We start from the raw sequence: 16,292 nt of genomic DNA on the forward strand, positions 1-16,292 counted from the left end.
TATAGATAATGAAACATCTCAAACAAAAAAGTTAATTAATTAATTCAAATTTGAATGTATGGCACAGTAATAGAAAAGAGTCTCTGACTCCGGAGGAAAGCCTGGTACGGAAGCCCCAAAAAAGACGGGGTTGCAGGAGTCGTATAGGCTACGGAAAGGAATAGGATGACGATCTGTAGTTATAACACACGTACGCTTCCATCGGAAGCGGCCATCGATGATCTGATGATGCAAGCTAGGAAGATCAAATACGACGTCTTGAAGTGCGACTGAACGAGACGAGACGATGCCACCCTCTCAACGCCGTATATGAAACTGGAGAAGAACTGTTCTTAGGAACAAGCGACGGTAGAGGTGTTGGTGGAGTTGGCGTCCTCGTCAACACGAGTATGGCAAAGAACATCGACTCTTTCGAACAACTTACGACCTGAATCGGATGTCTGCGGATGAGAAGATCTGGTCCAACACCAGCTTGGACTATCTTCGTCGCTTACTCTCCTACATCAAGCTACGATGAAGAAGAAGTCTTAGCTTTCTATATGGACCTGGAGAAGTTCTACCGAGAAGATCATGCCTTCTACAAGGTCATAATTGGCGATTTAAACGCCAAAGATGGCCCAAGAAGAACCCCGGAGGAACTTCACATCGGGACCCACGGCCTGCAATGGAAAGAGCAGAGAGAGAGGTTTTCCGAGTTTATCATAGCGACTTAAAGAATCCATGGAAACTCACAATTTCAGAAGCCCTGGGATCTCTTCGCTATGCTAGACGGCTTTTGGGAAGATTCCACAATGGACAGCATCGACGAGGAATACGATGGGCTCGTTGAACATCTTCATGACTGCATGAGGAAGGCTCAGAGTTTTGAAACCACCAAGAGACATCTGTCTCTTAAAATTGTTAAGCTGATACGCCAGCGTGGAGCAGCAGGAGCCGCAGGAAAACAAGAACTCACGTCCGAGCTTGCAAGGATTTGCAGAGACAGGACAAAGATGACTGCTCTGCGGAACCCGAAGGGAACAACCACTGAATCGAGAAGGGGAATGGAGAAAATCATCTACGACTTCTACTCTGTTCTGTTCCACAGCCATGCCCACTTTCCTCTTCTCCATCTGAGGGAAGACAGACATGTCATTCCAGAGGTTCTCCCATCCGAAGTACGACATGCTATCATGTCGGTAAGAAATCATACGGCACCCGGTCCCGACAGGATAAGACCAGAACTCCTGAAGTACCCTCCGCCAGTACTCATCAATACCCTGGCAAGGCTTTTTACACGTTACCTGTCGGAATGCAATGTTTGGGCATCTAGACAATGAACGACCAGCAAGACCGTGTTCTTGTATAAAAAGGGAGATCCACAAGACATCGGAAACAATTGCCCAGTCTGCATACCTTCCGTAATCTACAAACTCTTCACAAGAGTGATCCCTAATGGGATAGAAAAAGTCTTGGAAGAAGGACAGCAATGCGAGCAAGAAGGGTTTCGAAAAGGATTCAGGGAAAGGATTGACCACATTAATTGACTGAATTTCTCAAAAGTGATTTCTATGACTCTGCTATAATTGTAGTCAAAACCATCATAAAGTGAAGGATATAATATGCGGGACGAAGAATCAAGGGCGCATCTCCAGATATTGGTCAACGGTGCACAACATTGGTAAGTCACTATGGAAATGCGCCTACGTGTTTGACTTCAGTGCAAAATGGCTTCAGGTTGCATCACTTTCAGTGACTTGGGGCGGCGAGTCGGTGTAACAAATTAGTGTTTTTCCTTTCAAACAAATCTAGTACCAATTTATCTACCACTACGCTACGCTACGAAAACCATGACTGAGACTAGGGCAGTTTTGAAGCATCAATTATTCATTCACAGCCGAACCCCTTCCCGACTGCGCCACAACTGCTCCTATCGCTTATGAACCTTCTGCCTAGGATCAAATTCGAGTATCCGCTTTCATCAATTATGAAGTACAAAGTCAAAAGTCATCGAGCCATTTTAGACCTACGAAAACGATGATGAGGTTGAAATCTGAGTCCTCCTACAGAACGTCCTCTGGGTCTAACATTGTCAACGGTAGTATGAAACAACATACACGTCGAATCCAAAATTTTGATTTCATCAATAGTATCGACAACATTTTTGCGTTACCTATCTTCCAAGCATTTTCTAAGATATTATAAAGGCAAATAAACGGAGTTTAACGGTGCTTCCGTCTTCACGACCAACGACATTGGACTATGTAAAGACAGTGTTTGAGGAAGTTAAACGTTATTCTCGGAAGAACTTTCCGGATTCAGTAGCTTGCAACTCTCACAGGAAAACCTGCTAATTACCAACGACCAATCCAGAAATTAAGGGCATCAAGAACACCCGGAGCATATCTCTACTTATAAGCCCTTTATTTTATCAGCCAACCGATGAAGCAACTTCTTACAACCGTACGGCTAATAAAATCTGTATCACGCAGTTTCATCTCGTAAATCCTATGGAGATAATAGGTTGCATCGTTACGTAAACTGATGCCCGTACATTAACACTGGATGTTGCGACATTCGCAAGCTACGTCGCAATCCCTAGCTGCTGTTGAAGAGAACTCAACATCGAAAACCTCTCTCAAGGTCACGCTTGGTTCTTGAGTGGATCACCAACGTAGCTGTGATCACAATCAAGTAGGTTCATAATCTCTTCGAAGTGAATAACGCTTTTAAATGAGAAAGATCGTTGCGTTTGAATACAAAGCACCATTGAGTCGCACCTTTCCGTGCCTACAGATTACGTAAATACTCATGCTGTTCGATCACACAATATTGAATATTTACTGCAGTAAGTTAGATGCGTCATGCCTCGAACTGGTACGAGGTCGGGAATGACATGCGATTAGCCCTGAGCACATCTGTTGTTCGACAATTTTTGTCCGGTTCTGTTTTTAAGGATTCGATCGACACTCTCATCTCCTGCTGTCAGTTGGTGGAAAATGTTTTATCAACAGTGCTTTTCTTCTTTTACATTCACTTTTATGTCCAACAGCGTCGAAAAAGGTTGCTTTTAATTTAGAAAGTCATCTACTCCGGAGACCAAATTACCAAATTTTTACCAAATTCCGTATCAATGAAAATAGTGTTACAAATTTTGTTGGCTTCTTTCTTTGCCAGCGGCTACGCACAGTATGGTGCCATCTACGGTTTCGAGTACGGTTATGGTCAGTTTCTTAGCTCCACGACTGGTTTGGTGGCATCATCATCTTTCCTAAAGTTTGTGCTTTTTTGCAAAGGAATTCCACCTCCCGTACCACCACCACCATATCCTATTTATCAGCCTTATGGATATGTGTACGGATATGATCCGCAGCCTGGTTCAGTGGAAAGCATTGTCGGAGGAGCTTTAATGGGTACAGCGTTCGGATTGTTGTTTGGGAAGAAGAAGAAGAAGTAGTTTCTCCCACAGCCATGTATGTGCATAAGTATTTTAATAGTATCATTTTTGTTCGTTAACTTGGTTTGAGGGTTTTTTTGTAAAAAAAAAATAAGATGGTAAAAAGATTCGTAAATGGGCAAGTGTAAGTTTGTGTGTTTGTGAGAGTAAAGATGGATAAACTTTTCCAGTCAGCTGATTTCTTGTATGCTAAGGAAAATTCTGATATGCAGTTCCAAAAAGCTTACTGGACCATAGAACTCGCTCTGCATATTTCAAAAAAACAGAGCGTACACGGAGATTATGGAATGGTTATAGGTGAGCTTGTTGTAAGATAGAAGAGGAGTTCTCCAAGGATGTGTCTACATATTTGGGTGCTCCATCGATTCTGTGGAAGATTTAGTGGCTAGGAATATTCTCCTCCGCTCATTTTACAATTTTTCTTCTTTTTTTTTTGTCTACATCTAATTGTAAGTCAAACCTCTTCAGACTACCTCTACAGTCTGTGCTTTCATTCAAGGATGTTTGCATATCGCAACAGCTTGGGTTCCTCGGGGTGGTTGTTGTGGCAGTAGAAAATGATGCTGTTTCGTTTGCCACGGAATAAACAACTAAACATTACAATTTAGTCAGAGGTTGCACATTGTGTTCTGTTCCTTTAGCAAAAGCTAACGGAATCAAAAACCCAGGTCTTCCTGTAGCACCTGACCTCAAATTCTGTAAATATTGCTTCATGATCGCTCCATAAGCGACCGTGAAAATGCTTTATTTGTTTAGTCGTCTTATGACAAATGATCTACACACGCTACTAAAAGCCTGCAACACCGACGCTCGATTCAAACAAATAAATGACGATTAAAGTATTGCACTGTTATCATCATCTTCAAGAGCAAGGAGTTATAGCAGACTGGAAAAATTTCAGATTATCTTTACGAGGAAACTCACGATCAGCCCTTGAGGATTAGAATGTATTGCAGTACATGGTGCTTCATCCAGGAATGTGAATTCTGTTTGATTTCAAACATCTTTTCCTAAGGCGAAAGAGAAATGATCCTGTGATGGTTCATAACATCTTTTCTGCTATCGTGGCCTGAAAATCTCTGATTTCTTACCCAGAAATCGACAACATCTTGTCCAACATTTAAGATTGGCTTCACTACCCCTGGATATTAATATACTTTTCGTTAACAAAGCTGGCCTAGACTTCTTAATTATCCGCGTTGCACTACGGCTCAAATTTTGCAGCGTATATTTGTGTTGTTTGTTCCTTGGATGCTTCGTTCATACACACGTGGTCAACCATATACAAATGGGTAAATAACAATGAATGCACTTTCTCTTTCTGCCTGACACATCGTCTCCGTCTTCGCTCCAAACAGTTTTCAGCAACGGCGTATTCAGAACACCCGTTGGGACTCTTTCGACGACTGTTCGATCTTGGAGAGTTTGAAGCGATCGTCTATAGCCGCAAGTGAGCAAGCGTCCGTGGCTACTGCATAAAATCTAGACCGTCAGGGAAATTTCCGGGAATTAATTGACAATAAATTTTAGAAAATCTTTAAATTCAAGCTATTCAGGAAACTCCCACATTTAGCACTCTATAATGCATAGAAGCCGATGCAACTCAGGATTAGAATGTTTTTTTTTTTCAAATCTTTCGTTCTTTGTTTGGCAGGGGTGTTGCTCGCCAAAGATGTTGTAATGGGACAAGGTTCAGGTGGCCAAAATGTCTTCTCCAGAGAACTTTGGTGCAAGCTTTCACCTTCCACTACACAGACTCGAAAAAGTGAAGCTATCGCATAGTTGGACGTTCCCTTGTGATTTATTCCGTAAAACGTTCTTCGAAAACACAATTTTCTTGGCGCGTTTTCTGCTGCGCAGCAGATGTTCTTTGAGTCTTTCCGCAGTAGTTGCTGTCAGGCAAAATAGCAGTAGCGTTCTGATCTGGGCTTAAATAACTTGTGCTTCATGAACCCGCGAGAACGTTCAGGTGACAAAAACGTCTCGATGAATGATGCAATACGGTCATAGTGTGACGGGTGCAGCGCAGTCGACAAGAGATTATCGAACTCTTCTTGAAATTCTCTATACGTTCGTTCATTTGTTTGTTGCAGCCAATTTCTCTGTCAGATGAATGAGTCCCCGTTAGTTGTTTTGATGCGAAACGCTGTAGTTGTGAAAAAATGTTATCATTTTTGAAAATTTCCAAACAAAGGTGCCGTTGAATTTGAAAACAAGGCCATAAAAGTGCAAAATGTCCGATTAGAAGGAAAAAAAAACGCGCTGTATGATAGTGCATCGAACAATGCTCAAATTCTGACTTGAACCGGGTGCACAATTCATCCAATCGTTGTTTTTTAGCATTAATTGATCACTCTGGGAGCTTTGAAGGCATCGAAGCTCTGGACGTGTTCCGGGTTGCTCTTCACACTAATGCTAGCAGCTCTACCCCAAAGCTTCTCTCCACCACTGGAGCAATCCTGACATCGAACACATTCCTGTTGCCGTTGATCGTTAGAGAACACTATCGCAGAACAAAATTTTTGAAGCGTCACGAGGTCGGTTCCAGCTAAAGCTACTAAATTAAACTACTTTGAAATTAACTGTTCCTCAAATCTTCTCGTATGCTTAATCCATAGCTGCATCAGAACGTTGAAAAGAGAATTGTGATTACGTGAATATTTATTTTTTTAGATATTTATTTTTTGCCACGAGATTTTTTGGATTTTCTTTTTTCTTTTTTTCTTATTTTCTTACTCTTTTATTTTCTTTTCTCTTTTTTTTATTTTTTTTACTCTTTTTATTTTCTTTTTTTTTAGCTTCTGGAGCGCATTATCTTTCAAAATCAAAATGAGTTTAGCCCATCGTCTCATTTTTGATGATCTGTCACCTCGTCGTCCCAATCCACAATTCAAACAGGTCATAAAACAGTAATCCTGCTTATACCAAGGGTAGTTAATAATTCAGTAACTGCATATGTAAATCGTAGAAGTGCGAGAGGGAACCAAGGCCGTATCGTGAATTTTAAAATGTCGCTGCTCCAATTTTATAGGGAAAAAGCTTAGATTTCTGCAATAGAATCAGACTACTTGCACCAATGATGTATGCGAGCTGTTGAAGCAAATGATGCCGGCTATTGAAACCTTTTTTGACAAAAAAAAAACAGCGTATTTTATCACAACTCTGCACGGCGCGCTAAAATAAATGAGCAGTAACAACTTTCCAAAAAAGGGAAGTCTTTCACCATGCCGTAGAATTTTCGCTTCCCCTTGCAGATTGATTCGTGATTGGACAGCACGTTTATGGTGGTTTTAGATTCAAGACAAACCTTAGCTACTCAGGCCACATTTGTAATATCGGGCCCTCAATAATTAGTTCCTCATGATCACATCAAGCCATACCAGGGTTTTGGTAGAAAGAAAAACAAAACTTGGAAATCAATGTTTGGCTGATTTCTGGAAGAAAATGGGAAAAACTTCTCAGAATAGCGAAGACCAATGGCCGTTTATTCTTACTATAAACTGAACACACTGGACATAAATTTGGCGAGGACAGTTTTCTTATAAAGGAAAACGGTTCAAATTAGTTACTTTAAACCAAAACGGTGACCTTACAAACGTTCTCCGTGTTCATTTACACTTTGTCATCTTCAAGGCGTTCCGGAGTCTGTTGTTTATTTTTATTATTCTTCTGAACCTTCGCGAAAATTCCATTGGACTCTTCGAAATTTGCAAAATCAAATTCAGAACTGTAGAAGCAAGCAAGCATTTCACGACTTAAGAATCGATTCTTATGTAAACTTTTTTTTAAATTATGAGCTATTTTGTTTTTGTTATTTAACCAATGATATTTTATGTTAAGGGCAGCATACCACGAATCTGAGTGGTGCAGGTTTCAGATGGAGTAAGCGGAATAGCAGATTATGGAGAAGGGTGTGGTTCCGTCCATTTCTTCCCAGTTGCCGTAAAAAACCGCCCGGAAGATGCGGCGCCACACAGGGCTGGCGCGCTCCAATCGAACTCTTTGCAGAAAACAGTGCGCCGGAACGCTCTAAGCCGTATCTTCCGGGCCGTTTTCTACGGCAATTAGGAAGAAATGAACGGAGTCACCCTCCTCCCCACAATCCCGTATACGACTACTCCACCGGAAATCCGTACCAATCCAAACTCGTGGGGTGATGTCGTTAAGGGAAAATCAGCAAGGGGATGCTGAATCTTGCACGTTTCGCAACATCTCAATCTTTCAAATAGTCTTAATCGTTTACTACTTATCAATAACTTTCAAAAATCTGGTCAAAGGAGAAGAGTTTCGAGTGTTTGAGTTTCGTGAAAAAAGAGGGTAAACATCGTTGGACATGTTTGAAACGGAATAAGTTGAAGTTATTATTATTCAGAAACAGAACTCAAATACAGTTCACAAACCAACAAGCGACAGTAGATTTCTGGCGTTTTTGTTTCATAAAAATTCACAATTTGATTTTTTATAATTGCAGATTCTCTTCCCAAGAAAGAAAATGAACTATTCACTTCTATTCGTTACCGTTCTCGCACTGTTCTGCTCACCAGGCATTGCTCAGTATTCCTATTACTACGGTTACTCACCATACTATTGGTACCCCGGATACGGCTATGGATACGGATACGGTTATCGAAGAGGTAAAGACTTGATGAACAGGAGCGAGAAAACTTCCCGGAGCTTTCAGGACAAGTTGCCAGAGGTGCCCTTGCTGGCGCAGCGATTGGTGGACTTGTCGGCGCATTGGCTGGGAAATGATCAACCAATCTGAAGCAACCATGTCAATTTTTTATGAATAATTTCTGTAGAGCACTTGTTCCTTCGTTACGGCTCCTTTTAGACACAATTTTTTTTCTAAATAAAGAAGATTCAATGCGAAGATGGAAATTGTGTTAGTGGGCTCAATGTCAGCACAAGGATTTCACATTTCTGATAACTAAGATATTTCTGCATTTATTATTTCCATAGGGAGCGGGTGTAGCGCTCTCGATAAGAGGTCCGGTATGGCCGTACGGTCGCAGGTTCGAACCGTGCCTCCCAAGCCTTTCATCCCTCCGTGGTGGATAAAACTGGAACCAGGCCTGTCGGGGATGGTAAGAACACTGATTTGATGGTCGGCTGTAAAACGCTTTGGCACATCCCAAGCGGAATAGTCAGATTCAGAGTGAAGTAGGAGATCCAGGATTGGGATTCATTCTTCGTTTGTAGAAAGTGTTTTTTTTCTTTCTACGTACTTGCGAAGGATGTTCTTTATGCTATTTTTTCAGGCTTCTTCCCAAGTAATCAAATTAAGTATGGTCACTGGTCGCAAATATATTTACTTTTCCGATACTCTTTTTGTTAACACAACTTCAAACAGCCTTTTTATCGAAAAAATGAGACTTTTTTTTGCACAGACAATGCCCTCAGACCCTACTTTTCATTCTACAGTTCGACAAAGTGGCTGGTGTATCTCCCAATGCAAGACTAGTCGTCTTTTCAACGAAAACAAATAGGTGTTTTTTTCTTCACTGGCCAAATGTCAGTGCCCTCTTCGATGAAATAACGTCTTTGCTCAAGGTCACCGCGATTTTTGTCCACGAACTGCGCCAGCGACACCTTTTCATCTAATCGCCTCATCTACGGTTTCTGCTGCCTCTGCAGTCTTTTTCTCCGAGCGAGTAATTCAGGAAATAAAACTAGGTTTATTTGACTCACTCAACTCGGTATAGAGAGGCTGCAATGACTACGCAGATTAGCTTAAGGAACAGAATAGCTTTCATAGCCCAATGGTTCCATATTTAGCGTCGCTGGAAATAGGATCACAATTCCTCAACAAAAGCAATATTTCTCGGAATCTGCAAGCAAGTTATATCCCTTGAAAATGAGACATTCTGCAGAAATATGTCCTACCCTCTCCAGGAAAGTGCTACAGCGGTTAAAAGGACTTGTTGCTGGGGAAATTTGTTTGGTTATTTAGCTGTCTTTTTTGTTTAAAAATTGGATTTCCGCCAATAATATGGTTCCTGCGTTTTGCTTTCTTACTCCTGTCTTGCCTCTCGTGCCGCATGCTACGAAGACAACTGCATGGTGGAGCAATGCTGGCTAGGGATGTGGGACTGAGGAGGCAGAGGAAACTGAATAAAAGGCTTATCTAGAAAAAATAAGATAAGATGAGATTTATCTAACGTAGATAAATTTGCACATTTCCGCTGGAACTGAAACCATGTCTCAGTTAGTCACATTCTTTGTTGTATACTTTTAACGCCATGCAAATTGCTGCCACACTTTTTGTACAACTAAAAATATTTGTAATTGTTTCTCGAGTCCAATTTCGACCATTTGCTCGATCAGCCCAATTACAAATATTTTTAGTTGTACAAAAAGTGTGGCAGCAATTTGCATGGCGTTAAAAGTATACAACAAAGGATGTGACTACTCGGATAAAGTTATAAAATATTGGCCGGAATTTGGTCAGAACGGAAAGAATGAGATCACTATCGACATGATCCTCACACATCGAGAAAAATTTTACGGATAAATTGGAACACGATGGAGCTGCACTCGCTGTATATTACAAAGGAAAACTTGTTATGGATTTGTGGGGTGGACAGGCTGATCGAGCAAATGGTCAAATTGGACTCGAGAAACAACTACAAATATTTTTAGTTGTACAAAAAGTGTGGCAGTATGTCTCAGTTAGTTAAAAGTATGCACGCCTAACCGTAAATTATAGGAAAAAGGTAAAGTTATGCTACGAATCATCTCTTGAATAATGGTTTTAGAATAACTTCTTTCAGAATAACGGTAACACTAACCTATGGCAGGATGTGAAATAAATTTTCAGTTTTGACAGCGAGGTTTGGAGAATCTGCCGAGATTAGGGCCTATTCTGGTATTTCTGATAAGCAGCATGTGAGGAAAAAAGTTCGGAAATTGGACACTGTTTCATGGCCTTTCGCTACCTAAAAACATGCTCTTTCCACTGAAACTGCTTAGCTTTCCAGAGCTTTTTCTAATCTAGTAATTGAAGTTTTTCAACAGCTCATTTTTGTCCGAACCTATACCTGCCCAAAGTAATCATCAGAAGTGCATTGTAATGCGGTGGCTCTCTTCTTTGACAGAACAGGTCTTTCTGAACTTTGAAGTTTCTATTTTTAAAATCCGGTGAAAGTTGGAGCATTCTCGGAACTTTGCACAAGTTCTCCAACTTGTTGATGATCCATGAAGCAAGAGCCAAGATTGCTGGCCGTCAAGAGATTGAATTGCTTCGTTGCCACCGATTAGGATGCTAGCCGCATATGACCCCGTGCATCAGAACCCGCACAGAATTTTTTTGTAGTCGTCGCTTTAGCACATCCTCAAAGTCCTCGAATACTAAAGATGTATTGCTGTTCAATAATGATCATTCAGGTGATCATTTTTGGCGCAATAGATGGAGCGATCGGCACTGCACTCGTAGGAGGAGTGATGGGCACTGCGATAGGAAGGTAGAGAAATTGGGCCTAATTGCGGTAAGAGATAAATGTTCAAGAGAGACTTTGTTTGATTTTTAGAAGATTAATCTGAGAAACGGAAGTGGAAACGGTCACAAAGTGAACTGTGAAACTGCTTCTGAACACAAATCCATTCCTGCTTGTAAACTCAACATCAGTGTTGATGGTGATGAAGTCTTCTTTTTTGAAAGCCTCATACACTTTCTCATAGCACAGAAAATGAGGTCCATAGGTTGAAATGAGGTAGAGGGTGGAATTGAAGGCGGCAGATACATTTAGCACCCCCTGCTCCCACATAGAAGTTGCCATAAGCAGATATCTCAGAGGAGACAAAACCTTCAACTAAAATTATTTAATTTCCAGCTGAAGGAAAAATCAGAGATTTCTACCTTCTGTAGTGTCAAGGTTTTCTAACTAAGCTCTCTGCACATCACTGGAAGAAATTGTGAAGTTGAGAGAAGTTTTCTGGCAACATTTCCCAGCCTTATGTATGCTTCTCTAACCTAAAGCTGAGTGTATTTGTTTTTGTTTTGTGTGTTTTCAAGGCGAAACTACTCTCTAATGAAAAACCTGTTGGGGATCAATGGGTCCTAAAGGGTTAAATCATCTGATGTTAATGGTTGTCTTCTACGGAAATATAATCAACTTGACTCACGTTGTTCAAATTGATGGAGAGACAAAAGTAATTCCTTCCCTTGTTTCAAATACATGCAAAATTTTCCAGCGGTTTGTTCTTTTTGGACCGGAGGAGCATCAAATCTTTTTTCGAAGGACTTTGTGAGGAAGTCTGAACATCTTGGTTTTCCTGTACCACATTTAGTGCAACGCATGGAACCCAGTTCTTCTCGGTTCACTTCCAGCAGTTAAGACTTTTGAACGTTCTACGGAAAAAAAACCTGTCAACGTGTCCCTCACTTTCTCAAAAATTAAAAAGAAAGTGTTTGCTCTTGGATCGCCTCCGTTAAAGTGTTCGTATGTTTTATATAAGCGTAAACTTTGAATTCGCATACTGATTAAAAAATGTGAAAATTAATGTTTCGGATAAAATTTCCGGTATAAATAAATGTCTCAAAATTCAAACATAGTACTTTTTACGTTATTTTTGTTATACCGGGAACTTGATAAACGAAAAACGAAACTTCCTCAGTGTGCAAATTTCAACGAAACTTTCCTAGTGTACTATTTGACAACAACGAAAGTTTTACAACGATGCTTTACAACATTCTCAGTTGGTGTAATCAGGCGTTCGTCTAAGGGCACGCTTAAATAGAAGACTGCCTAGTGCTGTAGACTCATCAGAACCAATCGTGGTTGAAGCACTCCACTCTTTACCTTTTCGCGACCGTGAACGTATTCACTCATATAAGTGTGGTCCCTAGATTCGTGTTCTGCTAAGTTCTTCAGATAGAATTTTTGGATAAATTTTACGTATCTCTGCTCCGACCTTTTTGAATATGCCTTAATATATGGTAGTTGACTAGTAAAGATCCAAAAAAGTCCGCGGAAGTTGAAGAAGGGTATTAGCTGCATACTGCACACATATCTTCAAACTATTTACCGTCCGATAGATGCAACATGGAAAGAATGGGAATGAAGTGCTCTCATTTTCTACTTTAATACACGACCCGTTCTTTCCGCAGTTCGTCTTAAAGACATCACCCCACGAATTTGAGGTGGTACGGATTTCAGGTGGAGTATTCGTATACGGGACGGTGGATTATGGAGAGTGGATGGCTCCGTCTATTTCTCCCTAATCCCCGTAAAAAACGGCACGGAGGATACGGCTTCGGGCGTTCTAACGCACTATTTTCTACAAGGAGTTCGACCGGAGCGCGCCAGCCTTGTGCACGCGCCCCAGGCCGCCTATTCCAGGACGTTTTTTATGGCAATTAGGAAGAAACGGACGGAATCACCCTCTCTCCATAATCTACTATGCCGTATACGAATATTCCACCTAAAATTCGTAACACCTCAGATTCGTGGGGTTTCTTCTATATCATCGATTCATTAAACGGAAATTGGACTTCGCATGTGAATTGCTATAATCTTAGATAACGATTCTGTAATAATCACATAAATTAATCTAGACGCTTTTACCGATCATTTTGTTTCTCTTCTTTTGCAAGTGTCGTCACATTTAAAGCGGATCACATCTATTTGTGTGTGTTTCAGTATGGCGCGAGTTATACAGCTGGTAGCCCTTCTGTTCTCTGTAATTCTGCTAGCAACAGCTCAGTTCGGATATGGAGGTTGGGGTGGAGGATTTGGAATGGGTAAGAATTACTCTAATTAAAACACGTGAGTTTTTTCAAAATCTGGCTCTAGTCGAAAGATTCTCGTTTAATTTCGCGTTGTCATATCCTGTAATCTGAATTAATCCCAGCACACTTCTCAAATGAAATGGTCCCTGGGAGTTGAGAACAGCGCGGCGGAGTGTGACCAACACAAAACTGTTGGGTGTTTAAGCATAATCCAACAGAGTTTATTGCACAGTATACTTCCTATCTTCCGCTACAGCTGATACAACGACGATAAGATGACGACTATTTTCTCTGAAAACCAATTCCGAAGTCTTAAGCGCAGTTGCGGGGTAACAGAACAGCTACATTATGTGAACATCATGTGAACATCGCCATTTCTAAATGTTTCGCACATTCTTCGACTAAAATATCGCTGCAGGCAGTATTTCTAAGAAATGCATTAAGGGCATCACTCCACGAATCTGGTGTGGTCGGGTTCCAGGAGGGTTATGTCTATACGGTCGTACATTAAGGAGGAAGGTGATTCATTCCTTTCTACTATCTCGCATAGGAATAACCCACCTGAAACCTACATCACCCCAAATTCGCGGGGTGATGCCTTTAAGAATTGCTATTTTTGGCTCATTTGACTTCGTCGGCGTGCTGATATTGTCAGACTGCGTGAGTCTTCCGGACTGTGTCTTGCTTGGGCATGGTTCGTATCTGACTTACCTGATCTGCAGCAGGAGCTCAGAAAGAATAAATTTATTCTTTTTTCCATATCATGCGAAACTTCACATCTAAAATGAATTGTTTCTCGATGTCGAGTATAATCAAATATCGACATGGTCCTGAGCGATGAAACCAGAAGAATTGCCCATGTTCAGGTGTGCTTGAATATTGACATGTTGAATACGTAGCTTTTAAATTTGCTTGAGCTGTGGCCAAGATTAGTATTGATATAAATTAACAGCTAACGTTTCCGCGTTTTTGCCGTCGTCAGAGCCTGGGAAAATCAAAGCCATTAGTGATTTATTCTCTCGAGCGCCTTTCCCCTACAAAAAGCATCCTAAACGGTAAGCAAACTCAAAGAGCAACACATTGGCTGCTGCTTACCTCATTAGCTGGACTTGGTAACCCAACAGACCACCACGTATCAAAACTACGACTTACAAGGGTTTTTTATAGGGTCCTGACGGCCCGCCCTGCAGATCAAAACCCGCGCAGATTTTGATGTGGTGCTACTTCGTTTGTGATCGTAATGCACTCATCCTTCCTGTTCATTTTTGGACTTTCGGCGGTGATCCAAAATGCCTCTAGTGTTCTCCATGCTATGATTTCGGACTCGAGCGACAGCGGCTAGCGATAACGACGGACTAACCTCTATTTCGGGAATTTGATTGCTTATTCTACGGTGTGTTCCGAGCTCCCACTTGCGTTACCAAGTCTACCTAATTAGGTAAGCAGTAGCCAATGCGTTGCTATTTCAGCTTACCTACCGTTTGGATGCTTTCTGTAGGTGACTGAATACTTGAGAAAATAAAGCACTAATGGCTTTGATTTTTTCAGGCTCTGACGAAGTCGAAAACTCCGAAACGTTACTCGTTAATAAATATCAGTACTAATCTTTGCCACAGCTCAAGCAAATCAATAAAAAGAGAAACCAGAAAATGTTGCCAAAAATTGTTTACTTTTTCTGACGATTTGATCTACGTGGTCCATGCTTTGAGGTTGTGCCTTACGACAACATCTTCTTGTGTTATTTGACCTACTTCTGTCGTATAACTGTGCAGGTCATGCAACTCTTATATTCCCAGTGAGTACATTCGACTCTCTAATTGGTTTTGAAAGGTTTGGGATGTAACGCAGTTGTCAAGAGGTTTGACTGCGACTGGACGGTCAATGGTTCAACAACGCCTTAGGGCCAGCCAGGCCCTTCATCACTCCGAGATCGATAAATTGGTACCAGACTGGTTTGGAACTATAAAAACACTGACGTGAATCAGTACCCCTGTCGCTCATTGTCTGTGCCAATACGCGTTAGTATGACTGAACGATTTCGAGCTGCAGTCAACCGCGTTGACCCATCCCAAGCGGATCGATGCGCCATGGCTTCATCCTTTACTCTTTTTACCTGCCTGATCGTCCGGCTAAAGCCGAACTTCAGGCTTATTTTAGTGTTCGCTTCGCTCGCGACAGTAGTAGCGAGTAAAGTAGCGTAGTAGTAGTAGTAAAGTAGCGACATTTTTGTAAAATTAGAATTGCTTTCTTCTATCAGTGCTATCTTCAAATTTTTCCCCTAAAATATAAGCATAGATGAAAGATTTGCCCTAAGCGAGTCAAAATCTATATTAAGGGAACATTCAAACTTGATTTTACATCTATGCTTCTCTCAAATCTCCACAATTTGGAAAAATTATTCAAAGCATGAGTTTCCTCCGTTCTCAACTATTAGCAAGGAACGATGTGCAAACATGAAATGACGTAGATATCACTATCGTAGTGATAAAAACAACGTTCTACGTCAGATCGCGTAAACGTTGGCTACTATGTATTGTATTTAAGCAGCCGTTCGCATGTGCTTTTCGTTTTTTTGAAGAAAGGATGTTAGCAGCATCAGGGGAGACATGCTGAAGCTGCGAAGGAACCATAGAAACCCATTCTACTGCGTTGGGCTCCTGCGCATCATTTCAACCCCGTTGGACCCGTCCCACCCCATTTTACAGCTATTGGGCTCCGGGGCACGAATTCGACGCCATAGTGCCCGTCTCACTCAATTATACCGCCTTGAGGGTCCAGCGCACCAAACTGACGCCATAAAATTCCCTCTCTTTTCGGAATTTCTTGACTGAGACACACACATACACAGACGTACGCACGTGACTGAATAAGCCCGTTATTATATAGCATGATAGTTTGCAAATCCGGGAGTATACATTCACATAAAAGTTTATTTACTCTCACTAGCATTTGAGAGAAACTAACTTGCCTTATCAAAGACAAGACACATGACATTAGACAATGGAGGAAAGGTAGAGTGCTCGCCTATCAGGTGCATGGTGATGGTTCGGCACCTCACCTAAGTACATTTTGCATCATTATGGAGTATTTTCGTGACAGACAAACATATATATATATATATACCAG

General features: G+C 41.3%; 5 protein-coding genes across 7 annotated transcripts in view; all 5 read left to right on the forward strand.

The window, feature by feature from the left end:
* Positions 1-446: 446 nt before the first annotated feature.
* On the forward strand, positions 447-713 carry RB195_014716 (uncharacterized protein; the record flags this gene model as incomplete). The annotated part of the gene is made up of 1 exon (XM_064205098.1): positions 447-713. One exon carries the CDS (start codon positions 447-449, stop codon positions 711-713), a length of 267 nt encoding a protein of 88 aa, XP_064060979.1.
* Positions 714-761: 48 nt separating this feature from the next.
* RB195_014717 (uncharacterized protein) lies at positions 762-1,319 on the forward strand (the record flags this gene model as incomplete). Of its 2 annotated transcripts, none has more annotated exons than XM_064205099.1 (1): positions 762-1,319. In XM_064205099.1, one exon carries the CDS (start codon positions 762-764, stop codon positions 1,317-1,319), a length of 558 nt encoding a protein of 185 aa, XP_064060980.1. The 2 variants fall into 2 exon arrangements, with proteins under 2 accessions (XP_064060980.1, XP_064060981.1); XM_064205100.1 differs by having other exon boundaries at positions 792-1,319.
* Positions 1,320-3,112: 1,793 nt separating this feature from the next.
* On the forward strand, positions 3,113-3,436 carry RB195_014718 (uncharacterized protein; the record flags this gene model as incomplete). Its single annotated transcript, XM_013451969.2, has 1 exon — positions 3,113-3,436. One exon carries the CDS (start codon positions 3,113-3,115, stop codon positions 3,434-3,436), a length of 324 nt encoding a protein of 107 aa, XP_013307423.2.
* Positions 3,437-3,588: 152 nt separating this feature from the next.
* RB195_014719 (uncharacterized protein) lies at positions 3,589-8,188 on the forward strand (the record flags this gene model as incomplete). 2 transcript variants are annotated; one of them, XM_064205101.1, is made up of 5 exons in its annotated part: positions 3,589-3,744; positions 4,802-4,886; positions 5,777-5,973; positions 7,908-8,070; positions 8,118-8,188. In XM_064205101.1, the coding sequence occupies 5 exons, from the start codon at positions 3,589-3,591 to the stop codon at positions 8,186-8,188; spliced, it is 672 nt and encodes a 223-aa protein (XP_064060982.1). The 2 variants fall into 2 exon arrangements, with proteins under 2 accessions (XP_064060982.1, XP_013307424.2); XM_013451970.2 differs by lacking the exon at positions 4,802-4,886 and having other exon boundaries at positions 3,589-3,733.
* Positions 8,189-8,302: 114 nt separating this feature from the next.
* RB195_014720 (uncharacterized protein) overlaps positions 8,303-16,292 on the forward strand; it is a gene marked incomplete at both ends in the record, with an annotated part of 19,419 nt that continues 11,429 nt past the window's right edge. The window contains 5 exons of the mRNA XM_064205102.1: positions 8,303-8,321; positions 8,399-8,523; positions 10,823-10,899; positions 13,078-13,178; positions 14,876-14,961. Coding sequence (XP_064060983.1) covers positions 8,303-8,321; positions 8,399-8,523; positions 10,823-10,899; positions 13,078-13,178; positions 14,876-14,961 — 408 coding nt within the window. The remainder of the gene's footprint in view (positions 8,322-8,398; positions 8,524-10,822; positions 10,900-13,077; positions 13,179-14,875; positions 14,962-16,292) is intronic.

This window comes from Necator americanus, chromosome V, assembly GCF_031761385.1.
Source record: "Necator americanus strain Aroian chromosome V, whole genome shotgun sequence".
NCBI classification, from domain to species: Eukaryota; Metazoa; Nematoda; class Chromadorea; order Rhabditida; family Ancylostomatidae; genus Necator; species Necator americanus.